This window comes from Daucus carota, chromosome 3, assembly GCF_001625215.2.
Source record: "Daucus carota subsp. sativus chromosome 3, DH1 v3.0, whole genome shotgun sequence".
NCBI lineage: Eukaryota > Viridiplantae > Streptophyta > Magnoliopsida > Apiales > Apiaceae > Daucus > Daucus carota.
This window is the reverse complement of record NC_030383.2, coordinates 35,413,290-35,429,025: the sequence shown is the minus strand read 5'-3', so window position 1 is coordinate 35,429,025 and position 15,736 is coordinate 35,413,290. Positions and strand designations below refer to the sequence as shown.

General features: G+C 35.5%; 3 protein-coding genes across 3 annotated transcripts; 2 read left to right on the top strand and 1 right to left on the bottom strand.

Annotated features, from left to right (window-relative positions):
* The first annotated feature begins 1,353 nt into the window (after window positions 1–1,353).
* Window positions 1,354–6,290, top strand: LOC108215307 (N-carbamoylputrescine amidase). Its single transcript, XM_017387755.2, has 9 exons — window positions 1,354–1,579; window positions 2,397–2,445; window positions 3,386–3,477; window positions 3,639–3,790; window positions 3,870–3,916; window positions 4,024–4,057; window positions 4,795–4,961; window positions 5,404–5,500; window positions 5,847–6,290. The coding sequence occupies exons 1-9, from the start codon at window positions 1,497–1,499 to the stop codon at window positions 6,020–6,022; spliced, it is 897 nt and encodes a 298-aa protein (XP_017243244.1). The 5' UTR covers window positions 1,354–1,496; the 3' UTR covers window positions 6,023–6,290.
* Window positions 6,291–8,246: 1,956 nt separating this feature from the next.
* On the bottom strand, window positions 8,247–9,044 carry LOC108215308 (protein FAF-like, chloroplastic). Its single transcript, XM_017387756.2, has one exon. It carries the CDS (start codon window positions 9,042–9,044, stop codon window positions 8,247–8,249), a length of 798 nt encoding a protein of 265 aa, XP_017243245.1.
* Window positions 9,045–14,014: 4,970 nt separating this feature from the next.
* Window positions 14,015–15,268, top strand: LOC108213819 (uncharacterized). Its single transcript, XM_017385606.2, has 2 exons — window positions 14,015–14,192; window positions 14,472–15,268. Exons 1-2 carry the CDS (start codon window positions 14,063–14,065, stop codon window positions 14,870–14,872), a joined length of 531 nt encoding a protein of 176 aa, XP_017241095.2. The 5' UTR covers window positions 14,015–14,062; the 3' UTR covers window positions 14,873–15,268.
* The last annotated feature ends 468 nt before the right edge of the window (window positions 15,269–15,736 follow it).

Here is a 15,736-nt window from a genome sequence, read left to right as displayed (position 1 = left end):
ATTAATCCACAACCAAGCAAAATTGATTGTCCATGGTGATTTACCCCAACAAACGGCGCAAAAGGCATGTCATACTTATTTGTTAAGTATGTCGTGTCAAAAGTAACAACATCACCAAATTCTTCATATGAAGCTCTACTTCTTTCAACTGACCTGTTTCATCCAAATCCATTTTATAGAAAAAATTTGAATTACCAGCTTGCATCCTGAGAAAATACTCATTGATTGCATTAGCATCCCCTTCTCCCAATCGCAAGCGCCTCACTTTGTCAAGAAATTTTTCACCAGCTTCAACAATTATAGACCGATAACCCTTATTTGGTCTTATGCCTGCAATATCATTCAACTCAAGTTTTTCTTAATATATGGATTTAATGCTCTATTGCAGTGATAGAATCGAGATTTTTCCCGGCTCAAGGTGTGATTATGACTAAGTTCAAGAGAATTTATAATGCAACTTCCATCTGCTCCAATTATAATATTTATTCTTGCCTTGCAATTTATTCCAGCAGAAGGTTTCAAGCGAAACTCATTTTTTGATTTTGAAGCTCTCTGACCTTCTCTACAACAGGACAAAGTTTTATAGATTTTGTCTCCCTCACCCTCAGTTGATGTTCTTTGAAACACAGCAAACCCTTCTTGTTTAGCATAAATCTCATAATAGCAAAGAAGTTGTTCATATGACTCAAAAATCATGCCAACCTTAGGTACTCCTACTTTATCAACTACTGTACTGTTTGATTTTCCATATTCAACACCAAAACACATAAAAAAACAATAACACACCGTTATTGTTAGTGGTAGCAGCAGCAGCAGCGTAGATTAGGTTAGTGGCAGACAAGCTTTACACATAGCATGACTTGCAACGCGCCAGCTCATTCCGTACAGAATTCTGTATCTAAGAGGGGTGTATTGAATTGGGATTTTATAGTATTTTTTTTCATTCATCAAATCCGAAGGTACTCGATTGAGATTGTTTGAAATCCATTAAAATCTTGAGGTATTCAATTGGAATTTTAAATTATGCTACAAAATCTGATGGTATTCAATTGAGATTTTAAATTATATTTTAAAATCTGATGGTATTCAATTGAGATTGTTTAAAATTCATTAAAATTTGATGTTATTCAAATGCTGATGAATTTTTTTGGACTTCATAAAATGATGGATTCTGTGACATTTTTTAGTGTATTTTAAGTTTTTTGAAATCTCATCAAAAATCAATGAGATTTTGAAACATTGGGCTTAAATCTTATTAACTCGACATTTTATGAAGAATCCGCACAAAATCAAAATCAAAATCACATGCAATCAATTAATATTTATCGGCAAAAAACAATCTATTAAAATGCTAATAGAATACACACCGTAATTTTGTGTACGTAGCATTTCTCATGTATAATTCCGGCGGAGCTGAATAGAAGTGACTTGATAGAAGCAAAAAGGAGTTTGTCATTCTCCATCCTCTGTTCCTCTTGCAAAGCGGAGAGAAAAGCATGGAAGGCAGAAAAGTAGTAGTTTCAGCTCTGCAATTCGCTTGCACCGACGACGTCTCTACCAATGTCTCCACCGCCGAAAGGTCCTCCCTCTTTTACCTACCTCTTTTCAATATATAATTACACACGCAGAGGGGGTGGGGGGGGGGGGGAGACTAAATAATTACTCTGTACAATCTCCTATTGAGAGAGATCGAGAGAGAGAGAGAGAGATGGCGAGGGCGAGAGAGAGAGAGAGAGGGAGAGTAAACAATTACTGTATACAAGCTCTTATCAGTATAATTGATATGGAAGTTTAGGTGTTAGCTATTAAAATACGGACTTCATTTTTGAATTTGTAGTATAATATTACTTTGTTATGCTTGAATTCTATTCTTATTATCTGTATTCTCAGTTTGTTATGCTGATTTATATCGAGCACGTCTGGTCATGGAGTATTTAAGTTTTTTGTTTTCAATTGCAAGTGTAAATTAGTTGGGATTTGACTGGATAGGTGTTTTAATTGTGGATTTGTGGTCTCTATCTCGCTAATCAAGAGTCAGTAATCGGTGATGTCTAGTTATTGGTTAAAAAGATTTTTTGTCGCTTGGTTTACCTGTCTAAAAAGACAAGGCAATCTCGATCGAGCTTTGAACCTTTCACTGTGTAAAAATGGCCCGAAAGTTTTTTGAGATGACTCCATTGAATATTTCAGACTCATCTGGCCGGTAATCCTGAAATGGTATAAAATCTTGTTTTACGAAAAGAAGGCAAAAAACATAATAGTGGATATGTTCTCTCGGTTAACGTTTAGAACAATGGCCAAGTATAATATATTTTCTCTTTTATCAGCAAAAGCTAATATAATGAAATTTAGCGGGTTACCTTCAGATCTTTTAATTCAGGGTTATTTGTTTGCAGGCTAGTTAGAGCTGCTTCAAAAAAGGGTGCAAACATAATCCTCATTCAGGTCTGTACTTCAGATATTTCGGCACTATGTTCCATTTAAGTGTTTAGCATGATGTACTTTTCACTTCTATTGATTGTTTGGACTTCTCCATAAACAGATGCATGTATACGTGGAGGGTTGGTTATTATAACAGTGAGCGTGACAGACTTTAATTATAGTTTCTAGGTCCTATAACAGCAGCTGCTGAAATTTAGGCGCTGCTACACCCTAGTTTCAGTCCTTAATGCCAACACTTCTGGAAAAGTTTCCTTTGCCGATTGACACATTGGTCCAACACAGTGAAACAAATATATATCCTAACTACCAAGACATCATAAAATTGTTTATCATTAAACGAGACTAAAGATTTTCCTCCAACGCCACCTCTATAATGCATCATGTTATTGGTACATCTGCCCAATCATAGAATGAAGTCTACACTGACTACCTAGCCTCAGACATGGAAATTGATGAACCTTACACTATAAAGTGCACAAGCTGTAAGTTCCTGAAGCACGAGTTTCAGTGATAACACCAATTATGTGAAGTGCAGGGCTATAAAGTGTTGTAGAAACAAATATAAAACATCAAAGATGATTATTTATAAACTTAAAGCATAGAGACTTAATTAAGAAATGTAATGGAAGCACAATTGGTGGATCCACAATGAATAATCAAATATATGTTAAACTTCCTAGTTTTCACTCTTCAGTAATTCATTCATTCTAATTTGCGCCCTACAAGAAAAAGATTACTGAATCCCCTCTGTCTTTAATTAACAAAAGTATAAGAACCACTCAAGGGCTTGTTAACCTGTTATCATTGACTAGATCTAAATAGTAATTTAATGCGAGTTATAAACAATAGGAAGCAGCTTTTGTTGCATGTCCTTTCACGAGAGCTTCTTCTTGTAGCTGTATTCTTTGAGGTTATATCTGTTGCTCTTTTTGGGTGTTTCTAGGAATTGTTTGAGGGTTATTACTTCTGTCAAGCACAAAGAGAAGATTTTTTCCAGAGAGCACAGCCTTGCAAGGACCACCCAACAATCATAAGGTTTATATCATAAATTGTAATTGCTTCACATATTTCTTATATTTAGATAGAAGTGTGCACATAAAATATGACTGATGTTTTAATTATTCCTTTAATTTGTAAGAGAAGTCATTTTGCATTTTACTTATGTCAACTTATATCTATAACTGTTATATGGGCAGGATGCAGAGACTCGCAGAAGAGTTGGGAGTTGTGATTCCTGTCAGCTTCTTTGAGGAGGCGAACAACGCACATTACAACTCGATAGTCATTATTGATGCTGATGGGACCAATCTGGGACTATATAGAAAATCTCATATCCCAGATGGACCTGGTATATTCGGGGTGGTTTGCCTTAGCTCTGATGTGTGCTAACATATTGATCCATCACTACTAATAGTTTTTTTTTTCAGGTTACCAGGAAAAGTTTTACTTCAATCCTGGTGATACTGGCTTTAAGGTTAGTGTTAGTACTTGTTAAGGCGCACTGCAAGGGATACAACTTTTACTTTTTGAGTTTTACTGATCTTTGAAACTCACATTTGACTTAATGGTGTCTGTCAACAGGTATTTGAAACCAAATTTGCAAAAATTGGAGTAGGTATGATTTTAATAATACTTCTATCAATTTGGTGTTTAAGGAAAGTGGGAGAAGGGTTTATGAGTTTTACATGTGTGCTTTGTTGTTGCCCAGCTCTTAGTTTTTCTCATCCAATTTCAATTATCGCCTGTTTGGGAACGTGGATTTCGTTTGAAATCCTGGATTTGATCAGATGACATGTTTCGATACACAAAAAAAGTTGGTTTTGAATTTCATTTGAAAACCAGGACATTCAAATACTAGTATAAAGCTGAGAATTTAAAATGACAGCTCAAATCATGTCATTCGAAATCCAAAATTTATAAAGAAAATACATGTTTCCAAACGCAATCTTAAGGAATTAGGTCTCACATTCTCTGAGAAACTGATTTACAGAATACATGGGAGATTAGGGTTTAATCTCCTTATCTCCTTTCATTGGTCTTTGTTTAGACGGGGTAACATAATCTTACTTTATCTAAAAAAGGATTCCACTGCATCACAGAATTAAGTCTAATGTGAAATGGTCTTAATAGGTAGACAGAAAATCTGCCAGATTGGGTGATATTTCTGAGCCAACTAGCAGCGTCCACATAAAATTTTCTAATTTATATCCTGGCGCTTCTGTTTATTTCCAGACTTAATAGTATATGAATTAGAACTCTTGTTCTATTTATTTGTAAGTATTTTGATATATCATCTGCCATAAATATAAGAGGAAGCTTAAACCAATTACAGCACTTCATTCTCTCTGTTAGCAATATGCTGGGATCAGTGGTTTCCGGAGGCAGCTCGAGCTATGGCCCTTCAAGGTGCAGAGATTTTATTTTACCCCACTGCTATAGGTTCTGAACCTCAAGATCAAGGCCTTGATTCTCGGGATCATTGGAAGAGGGTGATGCAAGGGCATGCTGGGGCCAATGTGGTAATATCCAGTCTTCAAACTTATTTCAATTAGTTTATAATTATTTATTAGGATCTCAGTCATCTGTTCTGAATTTAATGTGCTTTCAATGTTGGTTGTTTAATATCATAGTACTCTACTGTACACCTAAATTGTCCTATGAGAGAGATTCAGTCAACTTTAAAATGTTTTGCATCCTCACCAACTATTCGATCAACTATTCCATTTTCTTGCAAATATTCTATATTATTTTCCCACAGAATGTATATACCAGATTATAGAAATAGTAAGATGTCTTTCTGATAGTTATATAGTTGGCTTTTTTATATACATGGTCATCGCATCAAGAGAGTCTCATCTACAAAGTCTGTCATCAATTATAATTGTATAGTAGTTCATGTTATGTTATATTTGATGTAAATTTCACCCATTGTAGCATGAATATGTACATGAACATCATCAGGTACCTTTAGTTGCTTCTAACCGCATAGGAAAAGAGACAATTCTGACAGAGCATGGCAAGAGTGAGATTACATTCTACGGGAACTCCTTCATTACAGGTATTTCTAATGTTGATTTTTTGTTCATATGAGATATACTATACTATGTTAACCCGAACTCAGGTACAGTTTCGGCTGCGGGTGCCGATCTAAGATCAGATTCTAAGTTAAAAATAAATAAATCAGGATTTCTGGATATGGATCCGATATTGGACATGGGTTTGGGGTCTATGTATGAAAGCTTTACACAAGTAAAATATTGACTGATTTATTATACATACATTAAAATGTGTCAGCTACAGATAAATTATGTACACCTTAATATGTTCATTGATTCTATTACAGACCCTGTGAAATATTTCTGCTTTCTTTATTGATTCTGTACTACTTTGTTTTAACGAACCAGGACCTACTGGAGAAATTGTTGCAGAAGCTGACGACAAAGAAGAAGCTGTACTAATAGCAGAGTTTGATCTGGATGTCATTAAATTTAAGCGAAAAAGCTGGGGTGTATTTCGAGATCGGCGTCCAGATTTATACAAGGTGCTTTTGACGTTAGATGGAAGCAATCCTGCGGTGTGATGTATCCTGCGGCTGTCATCAGGTCAAGCACACTATAGAAACTGTTGTTCAATAGCCATCTTGGTCATCAGCTCTTTCTGTGTAAGATTTGATTTCTGAAGGTAAGTGTAATCATGTCATGAGTGCATAACTTTCCAAATTTTATCACATTTAAGCTTTCAGCTTAAGAGAGAACTTCACTGACCTATGAAAATGTCACATGCCAGTTGCATTTTGTAATACAAGTCGTTACGAGTCCCCTTCCAATATATTGTGTTACATTCTTGAATTCATGCCCCAGTTTCAGCATCATCTGTTGCAACATTCAATTTTTCCCCCTGCTAATATAGTTGTAATATATTCAGAAGCTAGGCATCCTTTAAAAACTAATAAAGGGTGGAAGGGGAAAATTCTGCTCATTTCTTCATTATAGCTAAACATATTTTTCCTAAGTTTAGGATCACTGGACGCGGTTGATAAATATTCATCAACTATATTGGGGAGTAAAAAAGAGATGTGTGTAGCATTTTCATACTTGCATCAATCCCAACAAGAATTTTAGAGCTTAGCTTCCGTTTGGCAGGTATCTGGGCCCCAGATTCTGAGGTCTTTATCAGATATTCAGGGTTTTGGGTAATCGGTATGTTTCTTAGAATCACGGGGGCTTTAGATTCTCAGTAAATTGCAGGATACAAGATTTCTAAGCATTACTATATTGGTCGAGGTGTAAGGGTTCATCTCAATAGAAGATGGAACACATTTTACCTTGTATCTGTGAGTGAGATCTTTACTCGTTTAATTTTTCTGATCTGGGCAATCATTTTTACAGAAGTATTTAATTTTAAATTTTACGTGATTTTTTTCCATACGAAAACATTTAGTTACAGTTCTAGAAATCAAACTCACAGGGTATGGCAAATCACACTTTTTTTAAATAATATTTCCAGGCTTTTCTATTAAATTAATTTTAGATATGAAGCTTTGGTTTCTCAAATGCCTGTGTAGAAACTTTATTTTGATTTTGGGGAATTTGATATCATAATTTGTGAGTTGAACTTGAATTTCTCATTCCGTACCTAATAGTGAATTGCTTGTGTACATGTAACCATAACTTGGTCCCATTTAACGGACAGATGGTTTGGATCGTACATACATGTACCCCAGGTCTTATCCTATTGGATTATTTAGTTTAAATTTTTCCTTGTATTCTTAATAATTATTTGTGGTAGATAGTCTGCTCTTCAAGTTGCGTGTCTATGTCTACAGAAACATCATGCCGTGTTATCTGGATTTAAGTATGCACAGGAGTTACTAACACTGTATGCAGCATACATTTGTTCTTTTGGTTGGTTTGATGTTAATTGGGCATCTTTGCTTGATCTATTTTCTTTCATTTCAAAAGTGTGATATTCACAATTGAACAAGCTTGCTGGTCAAATATTTAGTGCTGATCAAATTTCTTCTACCATTTTGTCCATTAAGGAATTTTAATCATCTTCAAAATTCTAGTTCATTGCTTTGAGCAACCTTTGGTAGGACAGAAGTTGGGAGTGGGATCGAAGGAGCCTTTAGTTCTTCTTGCCCTCTTATGTCTAGGACAATCACTACTTCAGTACAACTATTGCATGGTTTAGAGGTCGTGCGCATGTGCTGACAACATTCTCCATGAATTTGTGTTGGGATTAGTTATCTCCTTGATGATTTATAGTCTTTTCAAAGCTTTCTGGTTCCCAGTAATATTTATCTACTCTCGACTGACCACATCAGCCTCCTTGTTCTTCTTTCTGCACCTCTTTGTCTAGGAAAATTGCTACTTCAGTATAATGCTTACATGATACTCCCTATAAGTCCTGGATGTATTCTCAAATACAAGATGAAGCTTTGATAATTATATTGAAAAACTAAACTTAAATAAAATAATTTTTGCCTTTTGAAGCACTATAACTTGGATTATATATGAGGCAGCTCTGCAATTGAAAAATATGTGGCACCATGCTTGAACTTCAATCTGAAAACTAAATCGGCTTCCAATATGCCAACTTATTTTAAATTAGGATTTCTTACTTTTACACCAGAAAACTGATTTACAGTTGAGTTGCTTGGCATCTGGTAGGCTAGAGACTTGCATCCCTGATTATTACACTTGATGACTTGGGTGATCCTGTTCACCTTCTTTCTTTCTTATCTGCAGATATGAAGCATGTGAACCCATGCAAAGGCACTGATATCATCAAGTCCCCAGTTGTCAGACCTCAACACTACCTTCATCTTCGACGATTTTTTCGCCCTTACTAACTTCACCCTCACCAAAATTATGGATTCGAGAATTTTCATCTTCATCTTGACACTCTCCTTCACTTACATCCTCTTCCTCTTCCTCTGTGATTTCATCATCTGACTGGATAAGTCGTAACTTTAAGCGCCCGTCTTGTCTGCATGCATGCAAAAACTCCTGAATAGGAGTTTTCACCTCCTTGAGAACGAATCTTCCATTTTGCCTGTAAGACTTGAAGCACACCCAGGGCTTTCCAGTTCTCCCTATGCAAGAAATTGGTGGAGGGAATTCTCCTCCAGTTATCCTTGATCTCTTACCTGATAGGTACTCGTTCGAAAAGTGTCTTGTAATACTGCTTCTAGCCTTCCTATGCTTACAGCCACTGTTGTCAACAAAATCTTCGGTATTATCACAGCTTTCGAAACCAAGACCTTCTGTGCATATAGACAAACTCTCTGAATTCATAGAAGAGAAGCTATCACTGTTTTTATAGTGTTTTCTTGTTGGTGGTGTATAGTTTCCCTCATTCTTTTCTTCTGAGCGCGGATTAGAATCTATTGAAAAGGGCGACGAGAGAGCTGAGTGGGGAAGGGAAGGTGAGACAGGCTCTTTATTTTCCTCGAAATGCAGTTCTCCAAAGACTTCTGTTAAAGAAGAAACTTCAAGAGGAGGGAGATGTTTCCAGGTTGAAAAAGATTGTAGGAGATCCTTCGGGCTGTCGGGTGATGGCGTCTCGAAGATGTGCTGAAGGCTTTCACATGCTGCCATGGCTTGGCTCTGTGTATCCTTTTTTTGGATGATAAAGTGGTCAAGCAAAAATAAGAGTAAGTGAAGATATAGATAGATAATAATTATTCCAGAGGGAGGGTAAAAAAGAGGTTATGGAGGAGAAAGACACGGGATTGGCATGGGACTACGAGAGGATAGCTGGGAAAGTCAAGGGGGAAGTTGCTATTTATTGGGTCTAATTTTTTCCTCACCTCTTGATCATCTTGCTTTGGAGTAGAATTAGGATGGGTGGTTAATACGAGCCCTAACACCCATACGTGGTCACAATTTTGTTCCACATAAGATTCTCTGTCAGAACTCACTTTATTTACCGTCTGTTGTTTCAGGTCCCGAGTTCGACTCTCACTTACCGATTATCATATACCAAGTAGATACTCGACCATTTTCGTAATAATCTATCTTGGCGATATATATCCACAGCTTTCTTGTTGTTTACAATCACTCAGCCGGGCTCTTTACAGAGCATATGATTGTGATTACTACAATGCATAAGAGGGCACGATAAGAACACAACGACATGCACATGAATGATGTATGTTGCAGCTGCTGAAAGACATTTTCTTATTATGATGCTGGGTTGGTAAAAGCTCCACGGATGTCATTTCCCTCCAGATATGGCTATCCACATGTGAACCTTTATGTCTTCTAATCCTTTGCGGGGGATATTCCCACTTGATTCTTCTTTTGCCAAGAGTGATGATGCCCAGTTTTATATTATCAATTTTATTTCTAACTACACTTGCAGGGCCGTAGATTCGGTTTATATTGTCGATAGGAATGAAGTTGAGTTTAACATACCGAATAAATTCATAGTTACATCCGTGAATTCGATTGTATTGTTAACAGGTGTGAACCCGGTTCAATATTATCGATTTAACTCATAACTACATCATTAGGTTCGATCTCAAGAATTGAAGTAAAGTTCAATATTACGATTGAATTCAAAACAATTTCTGCGCATTAGATATTAGATATGTATTTGAACTAATAAAAAAACAAGTCCAAAATATTATAATAAATGTCCTTATGAATATAATAAAAAAATAACATCTTAGTAATTTAGAACATAAAAAATGATGCAGGAATACTAACGCCCTGCTCTGAGTTATAAATAGGGAGGAAGCAAGTTGAGAGGGAGTAAGTTATATACTTCCACTCCTATTTGTGTTCTCGAATTTTTTACGGGGATGAAATCAAGTGAAAATGGATGCAATTATAACATAGTTTTCACTTCAAAAATGGAATGAAGCGAAAGTTCATTTGCTTTTGCTTACATTTACATGCTTTCTTTTCTAATAAAACTCAAGAGCAGGGCTAAAAAAAAGAAAAGGTCCAAAAAATTATTATTTTATGACAAATGGGTCTCAATATCGTTTTCTTAAAAAATTCCCCAACTATCACTTCAAAAGACGACTTGAAGTTGCGTTTCGATTTTTCTGAGGAAGTACGATTTAAAATTGCGTTTTCAGCTTAAAATACGACTTGAAGTCACGTTTTCAGCTGAAAACATGATTAGATGTTGCATTTTCATCAGAAAACACGATTTAAAGTTATGTTTTTGTTAACCAACACAAAGTTGCGTTTTGAAATGATAATTGAGACTATTTTTTCAGGAAATGATAAGAGATCTTTTACTAAATAGTGACATTTGGGCCAACACCCAACTAAGAACACGCGTTCTAATTATGTCTTATTATTATAATTGAGAGAATCTAATTTTTTAGATAATAATGATTTAGGACATGCATAATCCTGCCTTAAAATCTTGTTAGATGTCTTAATATTTCAACACACCACTAGAAAATCGTTGGAACAATCATTTCTTTTAAATGCACCAATCATTTTAAGCTACTACTCCCTCCGTCCCTTTTTACATGTCCACTTTGAAAAAAAAATTTGTCCCAAATTACTTGTCCACTTCTCTTTTCAAAGCAACATTTTGTATGTTTTTTCAAAAAGTAACAACTTCCAATGTTTGACTAGCATATATATATATACAACTCTATCTAATTCATTACATTTATTAGAGATATGTATGAAAACAAGATATCCAACTAACATTTTCTTAAGATGCGTTATTTTTTCAAAAGGGACAAGTAAAAGGGGACGGAGGGAGTATTGAACTTGCCTAGGCGACGCACCTTTAAAGTTTGGCTCGACAGTATGCAATTAATTTTATTATGCATCATCTTAGATTTGATTTGAGGGAGTTAAAAGCCACTTATTCAACCGCTTAAGTTGATAGTAATGATAAAACACAGACTGTGTTCGTGTACCATGTATTGGCCCGGGCCTGTGCTACTCTTGGGAAAAACAATTTATGTAAGTGTGCTTTATAATTACTACCTCCATCCCAAATTAGATGTCCCCGTTCACTTTGGGCACGTAACTTTAGGGGGGTTAATTATCAAGTTGGTCACTGAAGTGGGCTTAATGTATCAAGTTGGTCACTGAACTCAAAACGGTATCAAGATGGTCACTGAAGTGGTTATAAATATCAAACAAGTACCTTGAAATATGAGTTCAAGCAATAAAAATATTATTTATAAAATTTTACACATTATTTTTATATGTTACCAAAACCAAGTAAAAGGTTATGAATTCTAATATTTATGATAATATATTTAGATTTTATCAAGTTTATTTATTATTTATTTTTAATTAAAACAAAGAAAATAACTATATAATAAAATATAAATAATAAATAAACTTGATAAATTATAAATATATTATTTTAAATACCAGAAATCATAACTTTATGGTTGGTCGTGGTAACATTTAAAAATAACGCGTAAAACTTTATAAATAATATTTTTATTGCTTGAACTCATATTTCAAGGTACTTGTTTGATATTTGTGATGACTTTAGTGACCATTTTGATACCGTTTTGAGTTCAGTGACCAACTTGATACATTAAACCCACTTCAGTGACCAACTTGATAATTAACCCTAACTTTAGGTGCATTAATCTTCTACTTCCGAAATTTATTTTTTATTTTTCTTTTATAAATGAAAATTTCATATTTTAATTTTTATTTGCAAAAATAAAATTTTAAAAATAAGTCACGTATCTATGCGGTCAATGAACCTTAAATTGTGTGCCCAACGTCAACGGGGCCATCTAATTTGGGATGGAGGGAGTATTTAACTGTCAACAAATTCCTGGAACGAACAGCATTGGAAAAGAAGAAGAGAGTTTCAGAGCTTGATTCTGTAGCAAGTCTTGTACAAAGGGAAATCTTGTTTCCTCTTTTAAGTTGCGTGTTCATCGGGTTTCAGACTTCTTCAATGCATTCAAACCATTTACTTCTTGTCACACAAGTAGTTGCAGTTTCCTATTCTGCGTAAATTTAGCACTTTTTTTTTTCTGAATGTAATTTTAGCACTTTGCAGATATATGTTAGAATATAGCACACTTGAATGCAGGGAAAAAAGATTAACAATGCCTTTGTATACGCAAAAATTGGATGGTATTTACTTCATATGTGACTACATAAATGGTAGCATAGTTGGTTGAGGAACTCTGGAGTTCGTTAACAGTTATCTCTGACAGTAAATTGGATGACAGGAGTATGCGTTTCCAACGAAAGACCTTGTCTAATTCTAATGTTATGGATTTGTTATCTTAGTTTTACAGCAGAAAAGAAGATATGTTGTGCCGCACTTATGGATTGCCTTCCCCTAACTTGGAGGCAACTTCACTCTTCTGACGGACTATGTGATTTGTTGTCAGCACATGATGCTTCGTCGCTTGGACCAGCTGCGTAAGTCTTTTCATTATCTGCGTCAATTATGTCTCGTGTCCCCTTTCTTTGTCAATTTTAGACTCTGATTAACAGGCTACATCTTCTTAGTCATTAGTATGTTTTTATAAATCTACTAATGATAATTTATGTGTTTTAACAGGCGTTAGCATCAATGGAGATTTTGAATCTCCCAGCTGCTTTCCTACCAACTTTAATGTGAGTTGATGGGAGACATCTCTTATTTAATAGAGTTGAAAAATGGTCATCTTGAGCTTCATGATAATGTAATAATTGCTCTATCAATAATTTAGGTGCACAAGTCGTATATATATTACAATGTGGTACAAGTATGACAGTGTCGATGATGGGCTAACACTTAAAATAAACTGAAGTCCAGGCTAGTTTTTCAGAATTGGTACCATGAGATCAGATTTGTAGTGTCGACACAGTCCACCTGATCTAGAGAGATCGGTAAATATTTTTTACTAAAAATCTTATAATCATATATTTTAGACGAGGGCCTTTCAAATTTATGGCTCAGCTTCTGATTAACATGTTAGAAGTTGCATAGAGCATTACAGAAGGAAAATAAATCTCAAACTAAGACTCAATTTTGGAGAACAATGAAACATCAAAAGTAACATAGAAAGTAGCTCAAGTAGAAATCAAGACTGGGAACTTTAAAAGCAGCTGCGGGGGGACTTATGGAGGGTCGACTCTGTCATCAGATCAACATACAGAGCCAAATATGCTAACGTCATCTCTGAAATATATATTAGCAGTTGTTCTTAGCACAAAAATAACGTAACATGCTGCTTAGGAAATACTCAGATCTTGATCTTCTTGCTGATTAGCTGAATGTAGAGATAAGAAGTTCAGATACCATTACTTATGATTCTGAACTATACACAAGTTGTTAGAATTGTCTACTTAAAATTGACAAAATTTATACACTTGATTCACCCTGCATGACTTTCACAAACTTGCATCAAGCCTCAAACTTATACTAAATTTAAAAATCCATGTATGAGTAAGTATACGAACTGAATTCTACATTGATATACCCTTTCATACATCTTTGGTATATATATGAGTCAGCTTTTGTCATCAAGAACTTCAACTACCGAGTCAGTTCTGGGGTCCCTTGAGTAACTAACATAAGGCTACCGTTCCCTCTATTTATAACCTGCTTTATACACTCTACTCTATATCCATTCTAAGAAAATCTACGTCTTCAAGTAACTTCTCCAATGGCTATTCATCAGATAATGGCAACGATGTTATTCCTTTTAGCCTTTGCCAGGGCAGATCATTCGACAGCCCAGGTTTTCAAGGGGTCGGTGTCCTGCTTAGACTGCAAAAAAGATTATGATTTCTCAGGTTCAGTGTCTCTCCCTTGTGTTGGAATTTACTTTTTATCTGCCTATTGTCATGATTTAATCATTTTTTGAAATAATAAGCACGAGGAATAGCTTAGTTACTAGTCGTTATCTTGGCTTGTAGGTTTCCTGTTTGCTAACAAACCGGACTTCATATCTTAAAAGAATGACTAATACAGGTCATTTGCTAACCAGGGTCGTACCTAGGCCCTGGTTACACAAATATTAGGTGCTTATAGTTGCGATCACCAATCCTCATTTCTTGCATCTCTAATTTCAGGCATAAAGGTTGCGCTGAAGTGCAAACAAGCAAAGAAGCTGAGTATAACCATGACACAGAAAGACGGATCTTTTAAAACAGCTCTTCCACTAAATATTTTAGCATCAACTCCTTCAGCCAACTGCTTGGCTAGCATCTTGGGCGGTCCAGAACAGCTCTACACTTCAAGGAAAAATATGGTGACCAACATTGTCAAGATCCATGAATCTTATTCCTCCTCTTACACCATCTTTCACCCTCTGAGCTTCTACACATCATGCCCTTTGTCACACGGAAAATGTGGGGCTGCAAGTTCCGCTATTGGCTCTTCCAAGACTGTGGATCTGCCTCTGCCAAGGGAATGGGGCTTAGCTCCATCAAGCTATTATGTTCCGTTCCTACCCATTATCGGTATACCTTAAGTTTCTGGCATTGTATTATATGATGGCACTACTTATATAGTACACCTAGATATGCTGTGTGATCTATGTATTTACTTGGGACAGACTTGATAAGCTAAGCTTTACTAATTATGTGTTGTGCGCTTAGGGGAGTGAGTGTTTGTTAAATTGGCTCCCAGGCTTTATTTACGAATTGTATTAAACTTATGTGGCATGTTAGTTTGCACCAGTTCAACTCTGTGGTCATTTGTACATGTTAGAACTTAACTGTAAAACGCTTGTACTGCATATTTGGTGACTTGGTGTTCTCCAAATCAGATGGCGACTGCGATATTAAACCCTTCTTACGAATCTGCGGCAAATAAAGGATTTCAGCCCTCCACTTGCCACGATCCAAAATCTGCCTACTTCTCCATTCCACCTGGACCAAAGCAGTCGACAAGTGAATTTCGATTGGATATACTTAAATTAATGATATAAAACGGTTCAAAGTAGCAAGCTAAAAATAAAAAGGGCTTTTTTCCTATATACCCAAGTCTAAAAAAAATTTGCAAAAATATTGTTACTTTTTAAAATACATTGCAAAAATACAATGTTTCAAAAAATATTTGCAAAAATACAGAGGTTGCATATCCAACCTGCAATTGTTAGATATCATATATGCAACCACAAATGCAATTTTGAAAAAATCTTTTGAAAATTACCGTTAATTGTATAAAAACATTGGTTAAATCAACTAAAAACAATCGATTAAATACACATAAAATAACCAATGTTTAAAACATTGGTTATCAATGGCGGGTGGTGTTGTAGCAGTGTGGAGCTTCGTCAAAAAGAGTTGATAATGGATGTTCGTGGGCTACTGATTGGTTGTTGGAGGCTGTG